This window comes from Mirounga leonina, unplaced genomic scaffold, assembly GCF_011800145.1.
Source record: "Mirounga leonina isolate KUSES-001 unplaced genomic scaffold, KU_Mleo_1.0 Mir_125, whole genome shotgun sequence".
Taxonomy (NCBI): domain Eukaryota; kingdom Metazoa; phylum Chordata; class Mammalia; order Carnivora; family Phocidae; genus Mirounga; species Mirounga leonina.
Window position 1 is genome coordinate 69460171 of NW_023270305.1, and position 24376 is coordinate 69484546.

Here is a 24376-nt window from a genome sequence, read left to right on the forward strand (position 1 = left end):
CTCCTGTTCTCCAAAGGCTAAACTTTGGCTTATACAGCAGAGAAATTCCCAGGGGCCAGGGATTCCGCTGTGCTCCCTCCCCATAGTTCCCCATCTCCTAGCAATTAGATGGGCCATGTGACTTGCTCTGGCCAATGGGTTAGGAGTGGAAACAAACACGAATGCATCAATGCATTTGCGTGTATATAGGCGCATGTTTTTTAACACAAAATGCACTATACTGCATGTATTTGTTCTGCAATTTGATTAAAAGAATCTCAACAGTACACCTTGGAACTTTTCTATATTGTAACAAAAAAAATCTTATTCTTTTAAACTGCTGTCATATCACAATGAGAATATACCATAATTTCAATCACTCCCTTATTGGTGGACATGGAGGTGATTTCCATTATTTTGCTTTTTTGCATTATAAAAAATTTATTCAATTCTTCTTCATTTACTAAAAGACTAGTTCTTTAGTTCATAGACTAAAAGGCATCCAGTTCTTTTAAAAACAATGGCACATTGCAAACTTAATAGGAAGTGTGGGAGGGAGGGGTAATTAGAAAACAGACCTGCTTTATGTCATTTAATGTTGAGGTTTGTGCTGTTAAAAACTCACTCAAATCTGGTGAGGTTTTCACTGTGGCATCAAGGAAACCTAGCAGTGGAATTGCTTGGCAGAAAGGTAGGTACTTTCACAATTTTAAAATAATGATTAAAAAATCTTCTGTTAAATTCCATTTACTACTGTTTTACCTAGGATTTTTACAATTAAATTCATCAGTGAGAATGTTCTAATTCTTCTAATGTTATCCTTCTCCTCTCTTTCCTCTCTCTCTTCACTCCTGAAGAAGTAGGAGTATTGATCTAATTGGATCAGATTCCAGGATGTTGATGATGCCAAGTTTACGAGTGTGAAATTATCCACCAGGTGTGTTTCTCTCTCTGGCACTTTACTCTTTCCCCAAGGGGAAAAGAGGGAAGCCAAACCAGGGCTTACCTCTTCTAGTGGGCAGGCCCTCTTTTCTTTCTTCCTCCCACATAAGCTGTGCTACATATTTGCCTGCCAGGCATGGGAAGGAGCTGATAGAAAGACCCGAGCTTAGAAGGGGAGAGAGGCCCTAGCTCTGTGCCCAAGTCCTGTACACATGTAGGGTTGCTGGGTCAACCTGCCCTTGGGTTGGAGGGACCTAAAACAGGGAAACACCTGTTGCCCATTGCCATTGGCCTGTGTGTGTACTTCTCTCCTCGGAAACCGTAGGAAGAGGATGACCCAGCAAGGCAAGATTCAGGCCCATTCCTGAATATAATTTCCATATGATCGAACTCTCATCCAGGAGTATTGTCTTTGCCAGCTTTTAGTATAAGTATCTATTTTGAAGAGTGATTTTAAATTTCCAAATGTTTGGAACTTTTTTGTTTAGATGAAATATTATTCAATTCTTCTTCATTTACTTATTAGGATATAGTAATAGACTAAAAGGCATCCAATTCTTTTAAAAACAATGGCACATTGCAAACATTAACAACAACAACAAAAAGGAAGTGTGGGAGGGAGGGGTAATTAGAAAACAGACCTGCTTTATGCCATTTAATGTTGAGGTGTGTGCTGTTAAAAACCCATTCAAAACCAGTGAGGTTTTCATTGTGGCATCAATATCCAGTTCTAAATGAACACTGTACAACTGGGATGACGGAAAATTTCTTTTGGAGGAAATAAGGGCCAACAATTGATCAACACAGCATCTAATTAAGGGGGCAGGGTACTGAGACAGATTGCTTGGGTTCAAATTCTGGGTTCACAATTCGCTAGCTGAGTGGCCTTGGGGGAGTTGCTTAATCTTATGTCTTAGTTTACTTATCTGTAAAGTGGGAATAATCATGGTATTTTCCTCCTGGAGCTTTTGTAAGGATTGGAAGAAGTGATATATTTAAAATGCCTAGAACAGTGTCTGTCATTCAATAAGTTCTAGCTATTGTTTTGCATGTTGGCGAACCTTGAACATCGTAATTATCAAGAGTAGAACAGTTATGTCTTACAGCTCTGTTCCTCACAAAAGATGTTAGATTGAGAGCCACAGGTTTGCAGTCACTCCCCAAATAGTGAACCATGAACTGCAGAACATCATAGTCGACACAAATGTCCATTTGGACTTTTGCCTTCCCCTGCTCCCACCCACCCACCTCTCTCAAGGCAGCCCCTGACAGCCCAAACACCCTGGACCAACAGTGCCCAGCAAGGCTCAACGGTGACTGCAATCTTAGTTGCTCCATTCCCCCCACTTTCCCCAGCCTTTGTCTTCCAAGGGAGTGCTTTTGTGTTAAGTCCATCTCAGACTCTTTCTCACCCTATAAATGATTCCCTTGAGTCAATATTCTACTGTTCATCTGGTTCCTGTTCTTGTGGTGGGGTTAGGAAAACCACTTTTTCTCCCTTGGTTTCATCGACCTCTGCCCACCCCCAAAAGATTCTAATCATGATCATAAGCACATGTAGTGCTGGTAATAGACTTGTTTAAAGAAAAAGAAAAACCGGGCACCTGGGTGGCTCAGTTGGTTAAGCGACTGCTTTCGGCTCAGGTCGTGATCCTGGAGTCCCAGGATCGAGTCCTGCATCGGGCTCCCTGCTCGGCAGGGAGTCTGCTTCTCCCTCTGACCCTCCTCCCTCTCATGCTCTCTATCTCATTCTCTCTCTCAAATAAACAAATAAAATCTTTAAAAAAAAAAAAAGAAAAAGAAAAACCATTCAACCTGAAAAAACAGCACAAGGGTCAAATTACAATGGAAGGGCTCTCACAAGGCAGTACACCATTGCCAAGAGTGCCAACTGCCAACGATGCTCTGAGTCTGGACAGGGGGAGAAAAATTATTGTTGGTCTGAGTGTCCATGAAGAGAGAAGAGCTTGAGCTGACCCTGAAGAGACTTGGGGCTCTGTGGCTCCCAAGCTAGTGTAATCCAGGCGAAAGGAGGGGGGGGCGGTCTGAGTAAGGGTATGTGGTCAGAGGCAGGGACCAGGCTAGTATCTCTGCTGGAGCATTTATGTTGTGGGCAGTGGCAAAGAGTCTGAAGCTAAGGTTGGGAGTGACACGATAAATGCCAATTATTAAGGTTGAGAGTAGGATACAAATGACCTGTGAAACGTAAATCCAAAGCAAATGTGTTCAAGTTCAGAACAATGATATATCACAACTGTGCTAAAGGTATTCTTATTCCAGACCACGCCACACACAAAAATGGGGTGAACCATCCTGTGGCTAGCCGAACTGAAGTCAGAATCAACTATGCAATACTTCAAAAGGACCTCAACTTCTGCTTACTTGTCTATCTATACTTTAAGTAATTAATGCTTAACATTTTCATATGAACTTACGCATGCAGGCACATACATATAATTGACAAAAGCATAGAGTCATCTGCAGTCACTTGCATGTAAGTGGCAAGTGTCTCAGGGAAGGGAGAATGCATGGGGTGAAGGTGAGGAAAGGAGTGCCTGTGGGACTATGTAAGGCAGTGGGTTTGGCTGGGTGAATGCTCTGCCCTCTATCTAACCCATGAGACCCAATAACATTAGTCTGGCAGAGTGTGGACAGCCGGGATTACTGTGGCATTGGCAAATGTGGGTGTGGCTGCTGTAGTACTTCCCTTCTGCACACAATCTTTTAGTACTGTTGAATTTTTGTTTGTTCTCTGGTGGTGTGGCTGCAGGTGCCATCTATAAGGCCAATGGTATACAATCTGATAATTTTATGGAATGATTTGTGATCTGAGATCAAACCTGTTAGTACTTTTAAAGTTATAAAGGCATTAAAAGAATGTAGGAAAAATAACATCTTGTGGATGAAGTAGACTTTTTTGTGGGGGGGACAGAATTGTTCAGTTCTTTCTTTTTTTTTTTTTTAAGATTTTTAAAATTTATTTGACAGACAGAGAGAGATAGCGAGAGCAGGAACACAAGCAGGGGGAGTGGGAGAGGGAGAAGCAGGCTTCCCGCGGAGCAGGGAGCCCGATACGGGACTCTATCCCAGGACCCTGGGCTCATGACCTGAGCGGAAGGCAGCCGCTTAACGACTGAGCCACCCAGGTGCCCCCAGAATTGTTCAGTTTTACTGTTAACCATGTTTTTATTAGATATTTGACTCAAAAACCTACAAATGATCTGGTCACTTTTTGAGTTTTAAAATCTAAATCCACACTTTAATACCCCATATAGTAAAACAATACTTGCCTGTGGGATCTTTTATTAAGGATTTAAAGATGCTTTTCATTAAGCACAAATTTATTTCCAAGTGACTGAAAAACCAGAGGCCTCTATTTTGAGCTCCTTGCTTACTTGACACGGTAAAAATTAGGGTTAAGAATAAAGCCGAATGGAGAAAATAATGCTGTAAGAATACCCCTACCTAATAGATAAGGGTATTTTTGGTAACTGGCAGCCCCTCCTCCAAAACTGCAGCTCAGTCTCACCTGTCTGAGCTTCACTCACACTAGCTCCACCGCTGAGCGATCTGTAACAAACTGCCCCACCTCTTTAAGCTTCTTTCCCTCAACTGTAAAATGAAGAACAATAGCTCTTCACACCGTTCAGGTGAAAATTAAACAAAATTACGCAGATGTAAGTGCTCTGCACGCTTTAAAGTAGGTACAGAAGTTAACCGTAATGTTTCCTGCGGTGCACTGGCCTCCCTCCCGCCTTGGGCGCCTTCCTCCACGATTTGCTCGCGCTCTCGCCCCTGACCGGGGCTCTTCTGCGTGCTTATCTGCTTGTTAACTTAATTAATAAATATTCACCGCCGTTGTTAATTTTCTCGGTAACAGTAAGCGCAGGGGACAATGCCATCCACCCTGTCCCCTAGCGTGGGGCTCTTGCTTTGGGTCCCAAAGCGCCTTGGGGATCCCGGACACCCACTCTCTCCACCTCGCCCCTGAACTCCCTTCGGAGCCCCGCCCCTACGGCCCGCTGGCCCCGCCTCCCCTGGGCGCGCGCTCTGAGGGCGGGGCCGGCTCAGGGAGCCGCTCCGTGATTGGCCGCGTCCGAGCAACCGAGGCGACGCCGTGGTCAACACGCAGCGCGGTGCGCGCTGGGGTCACAGAGAAATCGAACGTCTGGAATAATTCTTCTCGCCAAGCGGCGACCCTTCGCCTCTTGGAGTTGCTGCTTTATCAACCAGCGGGATGCGCGCCTCACCGACCCTTTGGGGTCACAGGGCCCCCAGAGGATGGGAGGGCGGCTGCTAAACAGGAACCTTCTTGTCTTTCATCCGACAGATTGCCTAGTAAGTGGGATGCGATCCCTTCCACGCCAGAGCCTTCGAGGCGCCGAGGTTTCCAGCAACCTGTGGAGGGAAAGCTTGGAATTACGCAGTTTCCGACTTGCACTGCCCTCCACAAAAGTTCAGCCACTTTTCCAGGTTCACTGAACTACTCTTTGGGTCAGGCTGAGACACAGGTACCCGACCCCTCCTGTTGTAAAGCTCTTCCCACCTTACCCCGCTCCCAGTGAAGCTCAGCTGCTCTGGTGGAGAACCAGCTTTCTTGGTTTCTGTCTTACCATAGGCCAACAGTAATAAGAAGGTGAAGTGCACATGGGCTTTGGAGTTAATACAAGAACCAGGAGAAATTTATTTATTTATTTTTAAGATTTTATTTATTCATTTGAGACACAGAGATACAGAGAGAGAGAGAGAGAGAAAGCATGAGCAGGGAGAGAGGCAGAGGCAGAGGGAGAGGGAGAAGCAGGCTCCCGCTGAGCCCCGAGCCCGATGTGGGGCTCGATCCCAAGACCCTGGGATCATGACCTGAGCCGAAGGCAGATGCTTAACCATCTGAGCCACCCAGGCGCCCCAGTAGAAATTTATTTTTAGGAAATAATAATAACATGAATAGTCTAAAACAAAGGGATCTGCGTGGATTACAGCTTTCTACAACTTTCTGGTCTGGAATATCCTCTGGCTCTCTTCCATTCTTCTACAAGTACGTGGTTTTCACAATCACATCACTAAGACAAGCACCATTTTCTTTTCCTCTTTTTATATGGGCATACAACTTAATTAGTTTTAGTTTCCACTTTTATCTTCCTGGGAGCTCTTGGTTTCTTTCTTCTCAGAAATGACCTTCCTAGAGCAGACCTATTATCCTTAGATTTTCTTTTCTTGACCCCATTTTCTCAACTGTGGGCCAGTCCATTTCAGTCTCCCCTCCCTCTGCCCACATTATTTGAGCAGATGATCACAGGCTAGACTTGCTCCTCAGGGCAGGAGAATGGAGCGAGGAGTAGATTAAGGGTTTCTGGAGGAGAGTTGCAACAGGATACCCATGGGACTTCATCCCAGCTTCCTTTCTCCCTGGAAAAATTGTAATTCAAAACTCACATAAATCACAAGATATATCCACCTAATCTAGACTTCATTTTCAGCAATGGATATAGGAAGTTGTGGGTGTTGATAATAAACCAGAAGTATACCTAATGTTTAAGCTGAATTAATGGACTTGAGTCTGTGCGTTGTGCCTCAATCTCTGACCATATAGGAACTACTCTATTAAGCCATGCGGACTTCCTCAAGGTGCTCACCTCAGGATGACCTGGGGCATCTCTTGGCTGCCCCCTGTGGGCAGACTTTAGCAGCACAGGCTGACTGCCCTTGGCGCCTCTGGTTCCCTTAGTTGGGGCCTTTACTTGTGCCCACTTAACCTTTCTATTTTTTCCCCAAGCTCTGCCTGCCTGCTCCTACCTTTAGCTCAGACTTTCACTTTTTTCCCCCTGTTTATACTTCTTCATTCTCTTTTGGAAATCCCTTCCTATTTCCCCAAATTTTGCTCTTGGGATAGCTTTTAAAACAGGGCAGTGTTCTACTGGATTTGTTGTTTCTTGCTTCTGGATTCCTCTGTTCCCCAATTTGTAATAACCTCAGATGAAGAAATCCTGAAAAATCCCAGTAATAATAGTAACAACAAAGTAATATCTGGAAGATAGTATGTCTTTATAGTATGACAGCTATTTCCTGATATTAGCCTTGTTTGAACTAAAAAATTGCTGCCTTGTTTGAAAATCAGTATTCTTAGTAATTCTGAGTGATCAATTTAATTCAATTCAGCACCCTTACAAAGTGCCTGCTGTATTTAAGGCACTGTGCTGAGGACATTCATATAGTTTGTCCCTGTAGTCACTGACCCTTCTTTTAGTCTAGAGAGGATGAATCTGAAGTGCCCAAGGTCATATTGGTGAAGTGTCAAAGTGCAAGTTGGAGCTTTGCTGGGGAGATGCTGCAGAAGGTTGGTGAGGGGGTCTGGAGAGGCTTAATGGAGGAAGTAGAGCTTGAAATGGGCCTTGAAGTTTAAGATTTCACATAGGAGAACCGCCTGAGACCAGCTTGGAGCTAGGAAAGCAGGTGGGCAATGTGTGGAGGGGTTGCTTTGTCAGGTCATTTGGCATCATTGCTCTGGCAGGCTTCCTTGCTCTGACAGTATCTCTTATCCAGTTTGAGTGGAATGATCCCTTCTATTGGGAGATGCCCTTTCTTTCCTTCCCTGTTTTCTTGGGTTATTTCCATTGTCCAGGTGCTTTCATTTCTGATAATATGGGTCTTCTCAGGCTAAAAAATCTTAAGAGTCAAGATCTGAATCAGAATGACTCATACAGGGGCGCCTGGGTGGCTCAGTTGTTAAGCGTCTGCCTTCGGCTCAGGTCATGATCCCGGGGTCCTGGGATCAAGCCCTGCATTGGGCTCCCTGCTCGGCGGGAAGCCTGCTTCTCCCTCTCCCACTCCCCCCTGCTTGTGTTCCCTCTCTTGCTGTGTCTCTCTGTCGGATAAATAAATAAAATCTTCAAAAAAAAAAAAAAAAGAATGACTCATACAGGTTCTCAAATTCAGTAGAGCCATCCAGACCTTTTTAAAAATATTTATTTAAATTTTTTTAAGCCATGTGAGTGCAGGAGGCACTGGGGCATGCACCTTAGCTGGAGGATTCAATTGCCTTTTGTTTGGAAGCAAGAGTTGGCCTTAAAATGTACGACTCTTCTGAAACCTTTGTTTCCAAAATCCAGTCTAGGAGCCTTATAAGGACAATTTACATAGCTGTTCTGCCTTTTTAACCTATGACATGTAGCTCCCTCTAGTAAGAAGAACATAGGACGTGGGTGAGTGTGTGTTAGGGAGAAGAAAGATGAACTGGAAATGATGAAATAATCAAAAATCTTTATTCTGAGCTTCCTTTTCTTGTTTCTATGGGAACCGTTAGCCAAATTTAAAAGTCCTTCAGCTGGCAGTCTTTGTTGGACAGATCTCAAAAAGAAAGTTGAAGTCTGTTCTTGTTTTCATGTTCTGTGAGTCTAAAGTAGGAGAAGCCCAAACTGAATAGCTCATATGACTGGGAACTTGGGGGTAAAAAGGTACTTGGAGTAAAAGTGGGCATATAAATAAGGTACAATTACTAAAGGATAATGACTCTTAAATAATTTATTTGGACATAGCTCTTTCCAGTCTATCAAGTGCTTATCCATGCGTAACTCATTCATTGCTAATAATAATATATCTAGTATTGTTTCATGAGAACTCCCTAGCTTATGTCCAACTGATTTCTGTATTTGATTGATTTTCATATCATAACAGAGACATGCAGGGTATGTGGTTGGAGTTTTAGAAATGGGAAAAGGGAATATTTCTGTTGTTGAAAAGTTTTACAGTCCAGGGAACAAACATATGTGTTTCATACTCTGGGTACAGAGGTAAGCAGACCTTTCTTTTTCTCCCTGCCTGAAGTTGTGGTGAGTGGGTTAAGATTGCATTACAGTCTGGGCCACTCCTTCCCTCTTGTGTACAGGAGCTATATTTAGGCAGGTCTAGATAAGTTTAATATGTAGCATATTGCCTGGAGTTCAGTTGGTCCCAGAACAGCTGGCTACATGATTCAGAATGTTTAAGTCCAACTTTAAAATAAAACATTTGGAAAGTGAATCCATGTATTCTTGCTGGGCTGAGCTGTGACCTGGTTCCCACCCTGTCGCTAGCTCCCCCTTAGACACTCTACCTGTAGAACAGGTATGTTTCCTCTCAGGGTTTTGCCCTCTGTATCCTCTTTGGAAGTAAAAGGTCAGGTGCAATTATAATTGGAATACTGATGTGTAATGAAGGTTCAGGAGCGAATGTGTATTTTCTAAAATGGAAGAGCTTTGCATTTTTTCTGATTATAAAAGTAAATCCGCTTTCAGAAATGTTTAAATAATGTGAACTTTTAAATAACATAGAAAAGGCAAAAACTACATATATTCCCACCACACAGATAAAACTACTATAAACTGTTGGCAGTTACCTTTCTAGATGTTTTTCTCTGTGTACATATGGGGATGTATGGATGGATATTGAACTTTATGGTTACATTTTAGCAATATATGTGGATATCTTCTTTGTCAGCAAATATGCATCTGTATTAAACATTTTTAATGATAGATTGAATTCCACTTAATGACTGTGCTGTAATTAATATTAAACCCATCCTTTGTTGATGTTAGATTGTTTTCAAGTCTTCAGGAAGTCTGATTTTGACAATTGCCCTTATGGGAGGTCTCTGTGACTTAGATCCTAATTCAGAGATGGAGTTATCAGCCTCATCTTCCGCCATCTCTGAGCAGCAGCTGCAGGGGCCAGAGGAACAAAGCAACACCAAAACAGACTTGGCCGGGCAGAGTCTCATCTCATCCGAGGAATGGCTAAAACTGCATGGGCTTAAGAGCAACAAATTGACCTTGAAACAGATTCTGTCACAGATTGGATTCCCTCATTGTGAAGGTATAGTACTCACAAAGCAACGCTGGTTGGGAAACCCAACCAGCATGCCATCCTTTAGCCTTTGAGGGGGCTGCATCACTTCTGAAGGGCCCCCCAAAACCACAGGCCTCTGAGCTTGTTTTGATCTCACATCCTTATCCATAAAAAATGTACATGGACCCCCAATATATGTTTGTTACATAGATACATGATTGTCAGTCCACTTATTAAACATTGCTTAAATATTGCTTAATTTCATTCTTAGTCCTTTTAAAGATGAAATAAAAAGATAAATAGAAGTTGTATATATTCCAGCAGATGTCTTCTTCATCCCTTGGGATGCGCAAACCCCTTGGGAGGCTGTTAAGACAATAGCTTTGCGTGGGTTCAGGGAGAATGTGCCGTTTTCCTGTTGTGGCCTCTCTTATGTGATGGGCTAGTTTTTCTAAACACACTGTTTAGAAGTTTGGTCCTGAACTCCCAGTAGTACTGCCCTCCAACAGGGAGTCTGGAGATGGGTGAGGGTGTGTTTTGTCTTTGTTTTTATTTATTTTCTGATGACATACTGGTTTGAGTTGTTCCTGAAATATAGGGCCTGGGGAGTCTTATGGAGTGTGAGATAGCCCACCTAGCAGGAGTGCCCTGTCCAACATGTCAGTAACACCCCACTTGAGGAGCACTCCTTCAATCAGGGCAATTGCCATTACTTGGATTTTACTCAGTAATTCTGGATTAGCCAATTAATTAATGAATTAAACACATATTTATTGAGTGGTCAATAATACTGTGTTTTGGAGATTTTTCACCAGTTCCTTTGGCAGCTTTGTTCCGTACTGGTGATAAGGAAGGTCTAGGGGATGTGGTTGTTATGGACTGATGTGGAGGCCCATTCTAATGACAAGGCCTTGCTTTTCAGAGCTCAGGCTGTGCATTCGTTCCCATTTATCCTTCCACAAGGGGTGATACAGCCCTGTATCTTCTAAATGCAGGGTGTATGGGATTCCTATATAAGGAAACAAAGCAGTTTTATCTTGTATATAAACTATATTTCAGTAACTATAATTCAGTCATTAATAATAGCAAAAATAGCAGTTCTTTATATTTTGCCAAGGTTTTTTCAATCTAAGGTCATGGAAGATACTGCTCTATGATTTTATTTTCTTTTAATGCCCTTGTTAGGTTTTGGCATCAGGATTATGTTGGGCTCATAAAATGATTTGAAAGTATCCCCTCCTCCTGTGTGTTCTTTTTTTTTTTTTTAATGTGGTGTTCAGTGATTCATTGTTTGCGTATAACACCCAGTGCTCATTACAACATGTGCCCTCCTTAATAACCATCCCTGGACTACCCCATCCCCCCTCCCCCCTCCCCTCTGAAACCCTCAGATTGTTTCCTGGAGTCCATAGTCTCTCATGGTTCATCTTCCCCTCTGATTTCCCCCACTTCAGTTTTCCCTTCCTTCCACTAATGTCCTCCGTGCTATTCCTTATGTTCCACATATGAGTGAAACCATGTGATAATTGTCTTTCTCTGCTTGACTTATTTCACTTAGCATAATCCCCTCCAGTTCCGTCCATATCGATGCAAATGGTAGGTATTCATCCTTTCTGATGGCTGAGTAATATTCCATTGTATATATGAACCACATCTTTATCCATTCATCTGCTGAAGGGCATCATGGCTCCTTTTACAGTTTGGCTATTGTGGACATTGCTGCTATGAACATTGGGGTGCATGTGCACTATCTTTTCACTACATCCGTGTCTTTGGGGTAAATACCCAGAAGTGCAATTGCTGGGTCATAGGGTAGCTCTATTTTTAACTCTTGTATGTTCTGATGGTGCTTTTATATGGGTGGTACTATTTCTTCTTTAAATGTTTGATGGAATTCACTAGTGAAACTTACCTGAGCCTGGAGTTGTGTTTGTAGGAAAAGTTTGATAATAGGCATAGAGATTTTCTGTTTCATCATGCCAATTTTTCAAAGTTATGTTTTTCAAGGAATTTGTCCATTTCATCAATGTTTTCTAATGTATTGACAAAACATGTTTCATAATATTCCCTTAACATTTTTTAATACCTGTAGAATCTAAAGATGTTCCCTCTTTCATTTCAGATATAATTTGTGTTTTTTTTTCTCACTTCTTTCCTGGTAAGTCTTTTTCAGGGTATATCATAACTCTTCAAAGAACCAAATTTTGGGTTTTTTTTTTTTCCTGTTCTTTGTTTTCTATTTCATTGATATCTGCTTCGACCTTTATTATTTTCTTTGACTTACTTTGAGTTTAATTTACATTTCTTTTTCTAGCTTAAAGTGGAAACTTAGATAATTGATTTTAAGCCTTTCTTCTCTTCTCATATAGTCATTTAAAATTCCTCTAAGCATTGCTTTAGCTGAATCCAAATCTTGATAGGTAATATTTTCATTGTCATTGAGTTCAGAATATTTTTTTCTCTTGGGACTTTTTTCTTTGATTCATTTTTAAGAGAAATGTTTAACTTATAAATATTTTAGGATTTTAAAGGAATCTTTGTTATCTAATTTACTGTTATTTATGTCAGAAAACATAGCCTGTAACACTTTCATCTTTTGAAATGTGCTGATATTTGTGTTATGTCCCAACATGTATCTTGGTGCACATTTCATGTACACTTGAAAAGAATGTGTATTCTGCAGTTGTTCGTATTTATAGATGTTCATTAGTTCACGATGGTTGGTTTTATTCTATTATAGAGATGTGCAGTGTCTTTAGAGATTTTTTTGCCTCGTGGCTTTGTCCATTTCTCCCTATAGTTCTATCAGTTTTATTCATGTAGTTTGAAACGCTAAATACATACACATTTAGGATTGTCATAGCTTTCTGATGAATTAAATGTCCATCTCTGTCTCAGATGGTAGTCCTCGTTTTGACGTTTACTTTGATATTGATACAACCACTACAGCTTTCTTATCCTTCATTTGCACGGGGCATATGTTTTCAGTCTTTTGCTTTCAAACTATCTGTAGTCTCTCTATTTAAGGAGTGCCTCTTTAAGCCATTCTCATAATCTGTCTTTTAATTGTAGTGTTTGGTTCTCTACATTTAATGTAATAATTGATGCAGTTAGAGTTAGGTATGCCATTTTACTATTTGTCTTACCTTTGTCTTTCCTCTGTTTCTCATTTCCTACCTTCTTTTGGGTAAATTGAATATTTTTTAATATTTCATTTCATCCCATTTAAACTTCAGTAGGCTTTTTAGGTATGCCTTTTTGCATTATGTTTTCAGTGGTTGCTCTAGTGATTATATCCTTGTCACAGTCTGCTAAAAATTAGCTTTGTACTACATCATGTAAGATGTAAGAATCTTGCAGCAGTATAACTCCACTTAGCCCCACTCCTGTCCTTGGTATTATTGTTTTAATGTATTTTATTTTATATACATCATAAATCTTACAAGCCAATGTTATAATTACTGCTTTCAAAAGTCATTTGTCTTATAAAGAAACTGAGTGGGAAAAAATAGCATTTTACAATCCACATATTTATTATTTATAATATTCATCCTTCCTATAAGATTTACAGTTCCATCTGGTGTTTGTTTCTAAAAAATTTCTTTTAAGCATTTCTTGTAGTGCAGGTCCTGCGAGTGGATGGATTTTCTTAGTTTTTGTTTATCTGATTTTGTTTTTATTTTACCCTTTTTTTTTTTTTTTTTTTGGATGATTGGTTGATACTTTTTTTTTTTGGAGAGAGAGAGAGTGCGCGAGTGTACTTGTGCCATGCTAGGGGAGGGGCAAAGGGAGAGGGAGATAGAGAATACCAAGCAGTCTACACCCAGTGCAGAGCCCGATGCGGGGCTCGATCCCACAACCTTGAGATCATGACCTGAGCCAAAATCAAGAGTCAGACACCTAACCAGCTGAGCCACCCAGATGCCCCATTGGTTGATACTTTCTATCCTGAAATAATGATAGCTTTATAGGAAGTTGCAAAGATAATATAGACAGATCCCAAATACCCTTCCCTGAGTTTCTCATAATGGTTATATCTTATAAAGTTAGAGTATAATATCAAATCCAGGAATTTGACGTTGATGTGAATAATTCTGTGTAATTTTACCACTTGTGTAGATTTGTGTAACCATCACCACAATCAAGATACATAACTGTTTATCACCACAAAGATCTCCCTTGTGCTACCCCATTATAGTCGTACAGATACCCTACCCCCAATATCCTTAACTCCTGGGAATCACCAGTCTCTTTTCTATCTCTAATTTTCTCATGTAGAGAATGTTTATAAATGGAATCATGTAGTATGTGACCTTTTGAGATTGACATTTTTTCATTTGGTATTATTTCTTTGAGGTTCATCCAAGTTGTTGCATATAGCAATGGTTTGTTTCTTTTTATTGCTGTAGTATTCCAGAATATGAATGTACCACTGTTTGTTTAGCCAGTCACCATTAAAGACATCTGGGTAGTTTCCAGTTTGGGGCCATTACAAATAAGTCTGCTATGAGCAGTTGTTTATAGGTTTTTGCATGACCATAAGTTTTCCTTTCTCTGGGATAAATGCTCAGGAATGTAATTGCTGTGTGGTAAGTGTGTGTTTATTTTTTGTTTTGTTTAGTTTTATTTTGTCTTGTTAAGAAACTGCTAAACTTTTCCAGGGTAGCTGTATTATTCACTTCAGTAATATATGAGAGAGACAGTTTCTCCACATCATCACCAGCATTTGGTATTGTCACCATTTAAAAGTTTTAGCTGTTCTAATAGTTGTGTAGTGATATTTCGCTGTGGTTTTAGTCTGTATTTCCCTAATATCTAGTTTTGTTGAACATCTTTTCATGTGCCTATTCTGTATATTATCTTTGGCAAAATGAATGTTTCTTCATGTCTTCTGATCATTTTCTAATTAAATTTTTTCAATGTTGAGTTTTGAGAGCTCATTATATATTCTAGATATGAGTCCTTTGTCACGTATGTGGCTTGCAGATATATTTTCTTAGTCTGTAGCTCACCTTTTCATCCTCTTAAGAGAGTTTCTCAGAGCAAAAGTTTTAAATTTTGGTGACTTTATTGATTTATCTATTATTTTCTTATATGGATCTTGCTAATTCTCAAAGACTTTCTCCTATATTTTTACTAAAAGTTTTATAGTTTTACACCTTATATTTAGCCCATGATCAATTTGAGTTACTTTCTGTATAAGTTTCATTTTTGGATTCTGGATATCCAGTTGCTCCAGCACCTTTATTTAAAATCAAAATGAAAAGCTTTTGTACAGTGAAGGAAATCATCAACAAAGAGACACCTATTGAATGGGAGAAGGTATTTGCAAATAATATATCCAAAGTATATAAAGGGCGTACACAACTCAACACCAAAAAAACACAACAACCTGATTTAAAAATGGGCAGGGGACCTGAATAGACATTTTTCCAAAGAAGACATCCAGATGGGCAATAGACTCATGAAAAGTTGCTCAACATCACTCATCATCAGGGACATGCCAATCAAAACCAAATGAGATATCACTTCACACCTGTCAGGATGGCTAAAGTAAAAAATGCAAGAAATAACAAATGTTGGTGAAGATGTACAGAAGAAGGAATCCTTGTACACTGGTGGTGGGAATGAAAACTGGTGCAGCCACTGTGGAAAACAATGTGGAGGTTCCTCAAAAAATTAAAAATAGAACTACCATATGATCCAGTAATTCTACTACTCTGTATTTACTCCAAGAAAAGGAAAACACTAATTTGAAAAGATTTGCACCCCTATGTTTATTACAGCATTATTTACAATAGCCAAGGTATGGAAGCAACCTAAGCGTCCATGGGTAGACTAATGGATAAGGAAGATGTGGTATATATATATACAATGGACTATTATGGCTCCATAAAAAGGATGAGATCTTATCATTTGCAACAATAAGGATAGACCTAGAGGGTATTATGATAAGTAAAATAAATCAGACTGAGAAGGATAAATACTATATGATTTTATTCATGTGGAATCTAAAAAACAAAGCAAATGAAGAAAACAAACAAAAAGCAGAGTCAGACCTATGCAGAGGACCTATGTTGGTTGCCAGAGTTGGGGTGGAGTGGAGGACATAGGATTCCAGTTATGGAATGAATAAATCACAGGAATAAAAGGCACAACAAAGGGAATATAGCCAAGTATAGTGACATAGTGTAGCTACACTTTACGGGGAGCATATATTGTTTTGAGAAGTTGAATCACTATGTTGTACACCTGAAACCAATGTAGCATTGTATGTCAGCTGTATGAAAATTTAAAAAAATGAAATAATAAAATCAAAGACTGTCCTTTCTGTTTTGAATTGCTTTTGCATTTTTGTTAAAAATTAGGTGGTTGTACTTGTATGGGGCTATTTCTGGATTCTCTATTTTGTTTTATTTGTCGGTGTGTCTGTCTCTCTACCAAACCATAAAGTCTAGATTACTATAACTGTGTAATGTCTTGAAATGGGCAGACTGATTTCTGCAGTTTAATCTTTTTCAAAATTGTTTTAGATGTAATTTCTTTGCCTTTTCATATAAATTTTAGAATAACCATGTCTGTGTCTACAAAAATATTGCTGGGATTTTGACTGAAATTGCATTAAACCTGTGTATCAATTTAAGTAGAATTGACATCTTTACTATGTTGAGTTTTCCAGTCCATAAATATGGAATACCTTTCCATCTATTTACATCTTTGATTTATTTCATAAGCTGTTGTAATTTTCAATATACAAGTCTTGCACATGTTTTGTATTTTGTTTTTCTAAGCAATTGTTAATGCTTTTGTGTTTTTAATTTTGGTTTCCACATGTTCATTGCTAGTATATAGAAATATGGCTAATTTTTTTATGAGGATCTTCTATCCTGTGACCTTATTGAACTCACTAGTTCTAAGGATTTTTTTGTTGCTTTTGATTCCTTGGGATTTCTTGGTAGACCATCATGTCCTCTCCAGATAGGGAAAGTTTTCACTCTTCCTTTTGATGTGTATGCCTTGTATTTCCTTGTCTTACCATGTGCTGGCTGGCTAGAACTTTCAGTACCATGTTGAACAGCAATGGTGAGAGTGGACATCTTTACCTCATATCAGATCTTCAGGGAAAGTTTCAATCTTTTACCACTAACTATAATGTTAGCTGTAAGTTTTTTATAGAATTAAAAAAAATCAAGTTGAGGAAGGTCCCTTATATTCCTAATGTGCTGAGAAATTTTACCATGAATGGGTATTGAAGTTTTCTGTGTCAATTGAAAGGATCATGTGATTTTTTTTCTTCCCTAGGCTGTTAATTTGGTTGATTATATTGATTGGTTTTTGAATATTGAGCCAATATAGCTAATACATTTTTGCACATGTAATCATAAAGGATATTAGTCTGTGGTTTTCTCTTTTTTTATACTGCCTTTGTCTGGTTTTGGTATCAGGGTAATATTGGCTTCATAGAATGAGTTGGGAAATGTTCCCTTGTCTTCTGTTTTCTGGAAAATATGTAGAATTTTAATTATTTCTTTTTTATTATTATTATGTTATTTAATCACCATACATTACATCATTAGTTTTTGATGTAGTGTTCCATGATTCATTGTTTGCGTATAACACCCAGTACTCCATGCAGAACGTGCCCTCTTTAATACCCATCACCAGGCTAACCCATCCTCCCACCCCCCTCCCCTCTAGAACCCTCAGTTTGTTTTTCAGAGTCCATCGTCTCTCATGGTTCATCTCCCCGAATTTTAATTATTTCTTATATGTTTGGTAGAGTTCTCCAGAGAACCTATCCAGTCCTGGGGATTTCTGTTTGATAAGTTTTTAATTATAAATTCATTTCCTTATTAGGCATAATCTATTTCATATTAAGAAAGTTGTGGTAGTTTGTGTTTTTTGTGGAATTCATTCATTTCATCTAAGTTGTGTACTATATGTGTGTGGAGTTGGTTATAGTATTCCATTATTCTTTTGATGTCTGAAAGGTCTTTTTTTTTCTCTTTCATTCCTGGTATCAGTAATTCATGTCTTCTCTCCTTTTACTTTTGTCAATTTTATTAATCTTATTAACATACCAGCTTTTTATTTAATTGATTTTCTTTATTGCCTTCCTGTGTTCAATTTTCTTGATTTCTGTTTTGGTGTTTATCATGTATTTCCTTCTGCTTACTTTGGATTTGTTTTGCTGTTCTTTTTTACTTTCTTCATATGAGAACTTAGATTATTGACTTGTGACTTTTCATTTCTTCTTATATAAGCATTGCTTAAGCTGTGTTCCTCACATTTTTTATAGGTTGTATTATCATTTTCATTCAGTTTAAAGTATTTTTTAAATTTCTGTTGTACTTCCTTTTTGACCCATGGATTTTTCAGAAGCATGTTATTTAGTTTCCAAGAATTTGGACATTTTCTTCTTATCTTTTTGTTACTGATTTCTAGTTTGTTTCCATTGTGGGCAGAGAACATACTCTGGTTTTAGTTCTTTTAAATTTTTTGAGTTTTTTTTTTTTAATAGCCATGGATATGACTTGTCTTGGTGTATATTCTGTGCTTGTAAAAGAATGTGTATTCTTCTGTTGTTGTGTAGATTTTTCTATAAATGTCAATTAAATCCTGTTTGTTGATGGTGTTGTTGAGTATCATTGCTGACTTTTTGTCTAGTTATTCTATCAATTGTTGAGAGAGCAGTATTGAAATCTCCAATTAGAGTTGTGAGTTTGTCTTTTTTTTCCTTTCAGTTCCATCAGTTTTTGCTTAAGATATTTGCAGTCCTTTTTTTGTGCATACACATTTAGGATTGCTATGTCTTCCTGGTGGGTTGACACAAATTTGTATAATGTTCTGCTCTATCCCTAGTAATAGTCTTTGCTCTTTAGTTTACTTTTCTGATATTAATATAGTCAATCTGCTTTCTTTTTATTTAATACTTAAATGGTATCTTTTTTCATTCTTACACTCTTAGCTTATATATGTCTTTATGTTTGAGGCAAGTTTCTTGTAGATACCCTATTATTGCGTCATTATTTTAAATCCTCTTTGCAATCACTAATTTTTTCTCTGTTTTTAAATTTATTAGGTATTTATTTTAATTCCAGTATAGTTAATGTACAGTGTTATCTTAGTTTCAGATATACAATATAGTGATTTGATAATTCCATACATCACCCGGTGTTCATCATGACAAGTACAGTCCTTAATCCCCATTGCCTATTTCACCCATTCCCCGACCCACCTACCCTCAGATAATCACCAGTTTGTTCTCTATGGTTAAGAGTCTGTTTCTTGGTTTGTCTCTCCTTTTTTTTTTTCTTTGCTTGTTTCTTAAATTCTACATATGAGTGAAATCATATGGCATTCAGCCATAAAAAAGAATGAAATCTTGCCATTTACAATGACATGGATGGAGCTAGAGAGTATAATGCTAAGTGAAATAAGTCAGTCAGAGAAAGCCAATCACTATCTTTTAATTGTTTTACTCAGGCCATTTACATTTAATGTAATTATTAATTTGTTAGGGCTTAGACTGCGTATTGCCTTTTTGACCTTTGCCTTAATCATTGTGGACAAAAGAACCAGGAGACCAAGAAACAAACCTTGTTTTTCCTCTCCGTGCGTTTGTGCATTAAAGGATTATGCATGTCATAAATAGTTAGCTTATATAATAGCACCTAGAAACACCTCATTTAGGACAGAATACCAAGCATCATAGATTTTTGGTGTCACTGGGGATATAATTTGAATGGTGTCAGAGAAGAACATTTTGAAATAAAAATAAACATTGATAATGCACCATTTTGACTACTTTTCTTTATGAAAATGCAGATTATGTGACTTCTCTGGGGAGACTTGTGGCTTCCCGGTATGCTGATGGCCTGTTTCCACAGTTCTACAGACCCGAAGATGGCAGAGTATACAACGTAAGTCGTAAGTCGGAGTTCCCTTGATGGACAGGCCCTATGACATGCTTCTAGGTCTGGGAGTGGCCTATGTGGAGAGGCGCACACTGCTTCCTATTGAAGTGGATGTGGATCCAAGGCCTTATCAGGGCTAGAGGCTTTCTTGTGACAGTGTGAAGAGTGCTGAAAGTTACGGCTTAGGACCTGGGAAGGGAAGCACTTGACCTGTTAGAGATGAATGCATGAAGCTGTTGACCAGAAAGTAAAAACCTTTGCATATCAGTACCTTGTTTTTCCTTGAAAATAAAGAAGAAGAGTAGTATGACCAAGGTTAGCACACAAGCAAGAGCAGCTGCTGACCTGACAAATGCCCTGGGAATAGAGGGCCACTTTTACATGTAGTCATGGACAGAGCAAGCGGCACCTGTTACTGGAGTCCTGAATTCCGACAATTCAGTACGTGACTCGTGTACCCCCATAAGGTGTCTGTCCCTGCATATACCCTGGCCCACCACAGGGAGCTCACAAAGATGCATGTCCCATCAAATCACTTTATGGATATTTGTTTGTGTCAGTGCACATCTATGTACCACCTGGACTGTTACTTCTAAATATTGAAAAAGTTTAGGAGTGCCTGGTTGGCTTAGTTGGTAGAGCATGCGACTCTTGATCTCAGAGTTGTAAGTTCAAGCCCCACGTTGGGTGTAGAGATGACTTAAAAATTCAAATCTTAAAAAAAGTTTAAATTACTTTTTAAACTTTGCCTGGTTCTAAGCAATAATATCCATAGAATCTTGAGTTTGGTGTGCTCAATATATATATATTTTTTAATTTTATTATGTTAGTCACCATACAATACATTATTAGTTTTTGATGTAGTGATCCACGATCCATTGTTTTCGTATAACACCCAGTGCTCCATGCAGTACGTGCCCTCCTTAATACCCATCACCAGGCTAACCAATCCCCCCTCCCCCCTCCCCTCTAAAACCCTCTTTGTTTCTCAGGTCCACAGTCTCTCATGGTTCATCTCTCCCTCCAATTCCCCCCGCCCATTTTTCCCTTCCTTCTCCTAATGTCCTCCATGCTATTCCTTATGTTCCATAAATAAGTGAAACCATATGATAATTGACTTTCTCTGCTTGACTTATTTCACTTAGCATTATCTCCTCTAGTCCCATCCATGTTGATGTAAAAGTTGGGTATTCATCCTTTCTGATGGCTGAGTAATATTCCATTGTATATATGGACCACATCTTCTTTATCCATTCATCTGTTGAAGGGCATCTCGGCTCTTTCCACAGTTTGGCTAGTGCGGACATTGCTGCTATGAACACTGGGGTGCATATAGCCCTTCTTTTCACTACATCTGTGGCTTTGGGGTAAATACCCAGTAGTGCAATTGCTGGGTCATAAGGTAGCTCTATTTTTAAATTTTTGAGGAACCTCCACACTGTTTTCCAAAGTGGCTGTACCAACTTGCATTCCCACCAACAGTGTAAGAGGGTTCCCCTTTCTCCACAACCTCTCCAACATTTGTTGTTTCCTTCCCTGTCCATTTTTGCCATTCTAACTGGTGTAAGGTGGCATCTCAGTGTGGTTTTGATTTGGATTTCCCTGATGGCTAATGACGATGAACATTTTTTCATGTGTCTGTTAGCCATTTGTATGTCTTCTTCAGAGAAGTGTCTGTTCATCTCTTCGGTCCACTTTTTGACTTGATTATTTGTTTTTTGGGTGTTGAGTTTGAGAAGTTCTTTATAGATTTTGGATACCAGCCCTTTATCTGTAGTGTCCTTTGCAAATATCTTCTCCCATTCTGTGGGTTGCCTCTTAGTTTTGTTGACTGTTTCCTTTGCTGTGCAGAAGCTTTTTATCTTGATGAAGTCCCAAAAGTTCATTTTTGCTTTTGTTTCACTAGCTTTTGGAGATGTATCTTGAAAGAAGTTGCTGTGGCCGATGTCAAAGAGGTTGCTGCCTATGTTCTCCTCTAGGATTTTGATGGATTCCTGTCTCACACTGAGGTCTTCATCCACTTTGAGTTTATCTTTGTGAATGGTGTTAGAGAATGGTCGAGTTTCATTCTTCTGCATGTGGCTGTCCAGTTTTCCCAGCACCATTTATTGAAGAGACTGTCTTTTTTCCATTGCATGTTTTTTTCCTGCTTTGTCGAAGATTATTTGACCATAGAGTTGAGGCTCCATATCTGGGTTATCTATTCTGTTCCATTGGTCTGTATGTCTGTTTTTGTGCCAGTACCATGCTGTCTTGGTGATCACAGCTTTGTAATATAGCTTGAAATCGGGCAACGTGATGCCCCCAGCTTTGTTTTTCTTTTTCAACATCTTGGCGATTCGGGGTCTTTTCTGATTCCATAGAAATTTTAGGATTGTTTGTTCCAGCACTTTGAAACATGTCATTGGAATTTTGATCAGGATGGCATTGAAGGTATAGATTGCTCTGGATAGCATAGACTTTTTTTTTTTTTTTAAGATTTTATTTATTTATTTGACAGAGAGAGACACAGCGAGAGAGGGAACACAAGTAGGGGGAGTGGGAGAAGGAGAAGCAGGCTTCCCGCTGAGCAGAGAGCCCGATGTGGGGCTCGATCCTAGCATAGACATTTTAACAATGTTTATTCTTCTGATCCATGAGCATGGAATATTTTTCCATCTTTTTGTGTCTTCTTCAATTTCTTTCATGAGTGTTCTTTTTTTTTTTTTTTTAAAGATTTTTATTTATTTATTTGACAGAGAGAGACACAGCGAGAGAGGGAACACAAGCAGGGGGAGTGCGAGAGGGAGAAGCAGGCTTCCTGCCGAGCAGGGAGCCTGATGTGGGGCTCAATCCCAGGACCCTGGGATCATGACCTGAGCCAAAGGCAGACACTTAACCGACTGAGCCACCCAGGGGCCCCTCTTTCATGAGTGTTCTGTAGTTCCTAGAGTATAGATCCTTTACCTCTTTGGTTAGGTTTATTCCGAGGTATCTTATGGTTTTGGTGCCATTGTAAATGGAATCGTTTCTTTAATTTCTCTTTCTACAGTGTGTTGTTAGTGTATAAGAAAGCAACAGATTTCTGTGCATTGATTTTGTATCCTGCCACATTACTGAATTGCTGTACGAGTTCTAGTTATTTGGGGGTGGAGTCTTTTGGGTTTTCCACGTAAAGTATCATGTCATCTGTGAAAAGAGAGAGTTTGACTTCTTCTTTGCCAATTTGAATACCTTTTATTTCTTTTTGTTGTCTGATTGCTGTTGCTAGGACTTCTAGTACTATGTTGAACAACAGTGGTGAGAGTGGGCACCCTTGATGTGTTCCTGATCTTAAGGGAAAGGCTCTCAGCTTTTCCCCATTGAGGATGATATTCGCTGTGGGTTTTTCATAGATGGATTTTATGAGCTTGAGGAATGTTCCCTCTATCCCTATACTCTGGAGAGTTTTAATCAGGAAAGGATGTTGTATTTTGTCGAATGCTTTTTCTGCATCAATTGAGAGGACCATATGGTTCTTCTCCCTCCTCTTATTAATGTGTTCTATCACATTGATTGATTTGCGAATGTTGAACCACCCTTGCATCCCAGGGATAAATCCCACTTGGTCGTGGTGGATGATCCTTTTAATGTATTGTTGGATCCTATTAGCTAGGATTTTGTTGAGGATTTTGGAATCCATATTCATCAGGGTTACCAGTCTGAAATTCTCCTTTTTGATGGGGTCTTTGCCTGGTTTGGGGATTAAGGTAATGCTGGTCTCATACAATGAGTTTGGAAGTTTTCCTTCTGTTTCTATTTTTTGAAACAGCTTCAGTAGAATAGATATTAATTCTTCTTTGAATGTTTGGTAGAATTCCCCAGGGAATCCATCAGGCCCTGGACTCTTGTTTTTTGGGAGGTTTTTGATCACTGCTTCAATCTCATTAGTGATTATTGGCCTATTCAGGTTGCCAATTTCTTCCTGTTTCAGTCTTGGCAGCTTATAGGTTTCCAGGAAGGCCTCCATTTCATCCAGATTGCTCGGTTTATTGGCATATAGTTGTTTATAATAATTTCTAATAATTGTTTCTATTTCCTTGGTGTTAGTCGTGATCTGTCCCCTTTCATTCATAATTTTATTAATTTGGGTCCTTTCTCTTTTCTTTTGGATAAGTCTGGCCAGTGGTTTATCAATGTTGTTAATTCTTTCAAAGAACCAACTTCCAGTTTCATTGATCTGATCTACTGTGTTTCTGGTTTCTAATTCATTAATTTCTGCTCTAATTTTAATTATGTCTCTTCTAATGCATGGCTTAGGCGTCGTTTGTTGCTTTTTCTCTAGTTCTTTAAGGTGTAGAGTTAGTTGGTGAATTCGGGATTTTTCTGTTTTTTTGAGTGAGGCTTGGATGGCTATGTATGTACCCCTTAGGACCGCCTTTGCAGTATCCCATAGGTTTTGGACCGATGTGTTTTCGTTCTCATTGATTTCCATGAATTGTTGAAGTTCTTCTTTGATTTCTTGGTTGACCCAAACATTCTTGAGCAGAGTGGTCTTTAGGTTCCAAGTGTTTGAATTTCTGCCAAATTTTTTCTTGTGATTGAGTTCCAGTTTTAGAGCATTGTGGTCTGAGAATATGCAGGGAATAATCTCAATCTTTTGGTATCGGGTGAGACCTGATTTGTGACCCAGTATATGGTCTATTCTGGAGAAAGTTCCATGTGCGCTCGAGAAGAATGAGTATTCTGTTGTTTTAGGG

General features: G+C 39.2%; 1 protein-coding gene across 1 annotated transcript in view; it reads left to right on the plus strand.

The window, feature by feature from the left end:
* The first annotated feature begins 5108 nt into the window (after window positions 1-5108).
* VWA3B (von Willebrand factor A domain containing 3B) overlaps window positions 5109-24376 on the plus strand; it is a 214933-nt gene continuing 195665 nt past the window's right edge. The window contains exons 1-3 of the mRNA XM_035001730.1: window positions 5109-5259; window positions 9559-9768; window positions 19570-19664. Coding sequence (XP_034857621.1) covers window positions 9573-9768; window positions 19570-19664 — 291 coding nt within the window. The 5' untranslated portion in view covers window positions 5109-5259; window positions 9559-9572. The remainder of the gene's footprint in view (window positions 5260-9558; window positions 9769-19569; window positions 19665-24376) is intronic.